The sequence below is a fragment of the Alligator mississippiensis genome, chromosome 8, assembly GCF_030867095.1.
Source record: "Alligator mississippiensis isolate rAllMis1 chromosome 8, rAllMis1, whole genome shotgun sequence".
NCBI classification, from domain to species: Eukaryota; Metazoa; Chordata; order Crocodylia; family Alligatoridae; genus Alligator; species Alligator mississippiensis.
This window is the reverse complement of record NC_081831.1, coordinates 1,222,582-1,227,609: the sequence shown is the minus strand read 5'-3', so window position 1 is coordinate 1,227,609 and position 5,028 is coordinate 1,222,582. Positions and strand designations below refer to the sequence as shown.

The 5,028-nt window shown below is 63.2% G+C and overlaps 1 protein-coding gene across 2 annotated transcripts; it reads left to right on the top strand.

The window, feature by feature from the left end:
• The first annotated feature begins 383 nt into the window (after window positions 1-383).
• Window positions 384-4,274, top strand: NPTX1 (neuronal pentraxin 1). Of its 2 annotated transcripts, none has more exons than XM_019482938.2 (5): window positions 384-879; window positions 975-1,179; window positions 1,314-1,558; window positions 1,664-1,843; window positions 1,961-4,274. In XM_019482938.2, the coding sequence occupies exons 1-5, from the start codon at window positions 424-426 to the stop codon at window positions 2,180-2,182; spliced, it is 1,308 nt and encodes a 435-aa protein (XP_019338483.1). In that variant the 5' UTR covers window positions 384-423; the 3' UTR covers window positions 2,183-4,274. The 2 variants fall into 2 exon arrangements, with proteins under 2 accessions (XP_019338483.1, XP_006270701.1); XM_006270639.3 differs by having other exon boundaries at window positions 972-1,179.
• Window positions 4,275-5,028: the final 754 nt, after the last annotated feature.

Genomic DNA, 5,028 nt, shown 5'->3' with positions numbered 1-5,028 from the left:
ACACAACACACACACACACTGCACACAACACACACACACACTGAACACCACAGGTTCCCCTGGTTGTCTCTTGCACACACAGTCATTGCACGCCGCTGGCTCCCCTGCACACACACACACACACTGAAGACTATAGGCTCCCCTGCACACCGCCCCTACCCCCAGCCCAGCCCAGCCCAGCCCGGCCGGCTGCTCCCGACCCCGGGCCCGTGCCAGGCTGCCCGGCAGCGGCGGCCGCCCGTGGGCCGCGGAGGCGGAGGCGGGGCCGGCCCCGATCCCGCCGAGCGGGATTCCACCCCGCGCTGACGTCAGCGGCGCGTGGCTCCTCCCGCGCGCGATAAAAGCGGCCGCGTGCCGCAGTCCCGCACACTCCGGCGGCCCGGCCCGGCCCGCCCCAGCCCCTGCCCCTGCCCCAGCCTGGCCATGCCCGCGCCCAGCCATGCCCCGCGCAGCCTGCTGCTCCTCTGCCTGCTCGTGCTGCGGGGCTGCGCGCAGGACTTCGGGCAGACGCGCTTCATCTGCACCTCGGTGCCGCTGGACGTGGACATGTGCAGCGCGTCCTCCTCGGCCCCCGCGCAGGGCGGCGGCGCCGAGGAGCTGCGGAGCACGGTGCTGCAGCTGCGGGAGAGCGTGCTGCAGCAGAAGGAGACCATCCTCAACCAGAAGGAGACCATCCGCGAGCTGACGGCCAAGCTGGGCCGCTGCGAGAGCCAGAGCCTGCTGGACGCGCTGCCCAACGAGGCCAAGCCGGGCGGGCGCAAGCCGGGCGGCTTCCCCAAGAACACCATGGGCGACCTGTCCCGCGCCCCCGCCGCCGAGACCCTGCACCAGCTCGGCCAGACCCTGCAGGCGCTCAAAGCGCGGCTGGAGAACCTGGAGGTACCTGCCCCGGAGCCCCCCGGGCCCGCCCGCCGCGGGTGGGTAACCGGCCGCCGCGGGTGGGTAACCGGCCGCTTCTCCCCCGTTTGCAGCAGTTCAGCAGACTCAACGCGTCCGGCCAGGGCGGCAGCCTGAAGGACGTGCTGCAGAGCAAGATCGACGACCTGGAGAAGCAGGTGCTGTCCCGCGTCAACAGCCTGGAGGAGGGCAAGTTCAACGGCAAGAACGAGTCGGAGGAGCGGGGCAAGATCGAGAGCACGCTCACCTCGCTGCACCAGCGCATCAGCGACCTGGAGAAAGGTACCGGGCTCCCCCGCCCCGGTTCCCCTCGGGTCCCCTGCCCCCCCACCCCGCGCCCGGCTCCCTCCCGGGCCCCCTCGCGCCCTTCCCCGCCCGGAGCCCGGCAGCCACCGGCCGCCTTGCCGTCCCCGCAGGCCAGAAGGACACGCGGCCCACGGACCGCTTCCAGCTGACCTTCCCGCTGCGCACCAACTACATGTACGCCAAGGTGAAGAAGAGCCTGCCCGAGATGTACGCCTTCACCGTGTGCATGTGGCTCAAGTCCAACGCCTCGCCCGGCGTGGGCACCCCCTTCTCCTACGCCGTGCACGGCCAGGCCAACGAGCTGGTGCTCATCGAGTGGGGCAACAACCCCATGGAGATCCTCATCAACGACAAGGTAGGCGCCCCCCCCCCCCCTCCCCGGGCGGGCTCCGTGGCAGTCCCTAGTGGCCGGGCCCGGGGCGGGGGTCTCCCGGCGCTGAGCCCGGCCGTCGCCCCGCAGGTGGCTAAGCTGCCCTTCACCATCAATGACGGCAAGTGGCACCACATCGGCATCGCGTGGACCACGAGGGACGGCGTGTGGGAGGCCTACCAGGACGGCACGCAGGTGGGCAACGGCGAGAACCTGGCCCCCTACCACCCCATCAAGCCGCAGGGCGTCCTAGTGCTGGGCCAGGAGCAGGTGAGTCGGGCCGGCAGGGCAGGGCAGGGCAGGGCAGGGGCCGCAGGGAGGCGGCCGGGCCGGGCCGGGGGCCCGCGGCTGCCCCGAGTGACCGCGGGCTCCCGGCCGGCCCCGCAGGACACGCTGGGCGGCGGCTTCGACGCCACGCAGGCCTTCGTGGGCGAGCTGGCGCACTTCGGCGTGTGGGACCGCAAGCTGAGCCCGGGCGAGGTCTACAACCTGGCCACGTGCAGCACCAAAGCGCTGGCGGGCAACGTGATCGCCTGGGCCGAGGGCAGCATCGACGTGTACGGCGGGGCCACCAAATGGACCTTCGAGGCCTGCCGCCAGATCAACTAGCCCCGCCGCCGCCCGGCCCCGAGGACAGGCCAGCGCCGCTCCCCCCACCCCGGGGCAGGGCAGCCGGCGCGGCCCCCGGGCGGCCAGGGCGGAGGCTGCCCCTGGCCCCGGCCCGCTCCCCCCTGCCATGAGACTCTCTCGTCGCTTGCGGGCCGGTCCGTGTCTTGCCAAGTCGGGCCGACGCCTGCGTGCCTTGGGCGGGGGCAGCCCCTCCGCCCCGCCGTCTTCCCCCGCGTGTCCCGGCTCCCGGGCAGGCGGCAGCGGGGGCTGCTGTCACGAAGGCCTCCCTGCGCCTCCCAGCGGCCCCGGGGGCACTTCTCTGCAGCCGGAGACTGAAGGGCGAGCGCAGGGCGGAGCAGCCCCGCCGGGGAGCGTGCAGGATCAGGCGGGGTTTGGGTCTCACGCGGGGGCAGGAGGCTGAGGCCGGCAGCGCGAAGCCGGGTGTCCTGCATGTGTCCGCGGGGGCCTCGCCTCGCCTCGCCCCGCGGTCTGGCGCTTGCTTGCTGGCTTGCATGGGCTCCCCCGCCGGCCGCCGCCCCGCCGCCCTTGGAAGGGGCCGGGAGGACCCCGCAGGGGCCGGGGCAGCCCCCGGGAAACTGCCTGCCCCTCTCTCTCTCTTTTCCGTCTTCAAGCCAGTTCAGGGCCCCGCGTCCCCGCGTGTCCCGCCCGAGCCGCCGGGAGCTGTCCCTTCAGCACCACGGCCCGGCCCGGCGCTGCCCTCCAGCACCCCCTTCTCCACCCCGACCATTTTAAATCAAGGAAAAAGTGGATGGCTTCCCACGCCGGACGTTCCCTCTTGCACTGAATAATACATGCCTCTCTCAGGTAATGTCCTTTTATAAAATAATGATGATCTATTTCGAGCCGGCGGCACTGCAGCAGCGGCCGCGCCTGCTCCGCCCAGCTCCTGTCCGACAGCTCCCACGAGCGCGACCCCCTCCCTGGAGCCTGGACCCTCCCTGGAAAGTTTAGCTACCCTTTAAACAAACTCTCAAGCCTTTCAAGCTTTTGATAACGCACTATATTATGATGATAATGATGATGATGATTATTTCTCTTACTGTAAAAGGAAGTTTGCTACCAAGAAAAAGGTATTTTTATGAAGAAGAAGAAATAAAAAGCATATAAGAGGCACTGATGCTCCCTGAAAAATACTTTAAAAAATTCTAAGGGTGAGGGGAAGCGATAGAAAGAAACTTATTTTGAAATAATAGATACATTTTTGTATGGTTTTCTTTTTTACAGCTCTTGGTTTGTACTGGTAGGGCGCAGAAGCCCGCCCCGACCCCCTCCGCGCAGGCCGGCCAGGGTTATCCCGGGGGGCGCGGGGCGGGTGGGGGAGGCAGGGAGATAATTCACAGAGGCTTAACAGAGCCGTTACGACCAACTCCAAAGATGTGGCAAATATGCAAGGTGGACGGGCATGTAATAAGCAGTTCAAGGTCGAAGCTGCTCTATCCAGCTGATCCGAGCCAGGCAGCGACAGCGCTGAGCATGTGAGCCGCGGTTTGCAAACACAACCCCCTCCCCCGTACACACACACACACGCACGCACGCACGCACACACACAAAGCCAGTCGAGTTACCCTGGCACCAAGCTGTGGCTCAGGGCAGCGCATTTGACCCGTGCTCTTTTTACAACACGTTGTGAGTTCAATTTGCTAAGTTACTTATTAGGACCAGTTCCCTTCAGCCAACAGTGACTTAAGCGCAATCTGCCGAGGGGGTGGGGAACAACAGCAACGACTCATTGGAAACGTAATTAATCCGCAGTCCCAATTGTGTCTGATTTGCCAAAAAAACCCCAACCAGTGTGATATTGCTATGATGTATATATATTGTACAGTAGGGGAGAGAATAAATGTATCTTACTTTGTCATTATTTTGCTAACCAAAGCTGTACATTTTTCCTATGACTTGCTCTCAGTCGTCTTGGGTTTTGAATGGGTTCTAACACTTACTTCTCCACAGTCCACATCAGCAGTTCGGAAAATGCACTGTTTCTACTGGTATTCATGCTTTTTCCATTTTATTGCTCAAATTACATGAATTGTTGAGTTTATTTTTACACAATAAAGAGTGAAGAAAGACACTGGGCTCTCTCTCTGTCTCTCTCTATCCTGTTGTAACTGCTACCCCGTCCGACCAGCCCACGGCCAGGTTCGCCGTTAGGACAGCGAGCAGCAGGCATGGGGGAAAAGAGGGGTGTTTGCTGCTTTTAATGAGGAATTTCAGCTCCGAGGACCACTGGGAAGGAGCTCCCTTGGGTCTGGAGCCCAAGCCGCAGCCAGCCGCACGTACCGAGCTCATCTATTTGCAGGTCCTATTTGACCCTTCCTGGTCCCTTCGAAAGCTTTCTTCCTCTCACCATTTCAGGTCACACTGTCACGATACAAAAGTCGCAGAAAACCTCTCTCTGGAGATTTCCTCCTCAAGAATGAGCCACGTTTGGAGCAGACCCTCCTCAGTTGCCCCTGGCCTGATCAACACGCTTGTGATTGTGAGTGTAGTGACACACCGCAGGGGGCTGTCACCTTCCCTGTCATTGCACCGAGCTACCAATCCCTCTGGGATGCTCCTAGCCCCTCTCACAACACGACCAAGCACCTCCTAAAGCAGAAAGGACGATGAAACCCCTCTCTTCCTTCTCTGCTGGCTAAAGTAGGGTTTGGTGCATTGTTCCTTAAATGCAATTCAGTTAGGAATGCAAGGAGTAAGAGCCACATGGCATCCCTACTGAGGGAGACTCTGGCCAGAGAGAGATGATTTTGCAGCCGGCTCGGGTAGCCGAGAGGTTAGCAGCTGTCCCTATGCGACCTGACAATGAGCGCGGGCAGCAATAACAT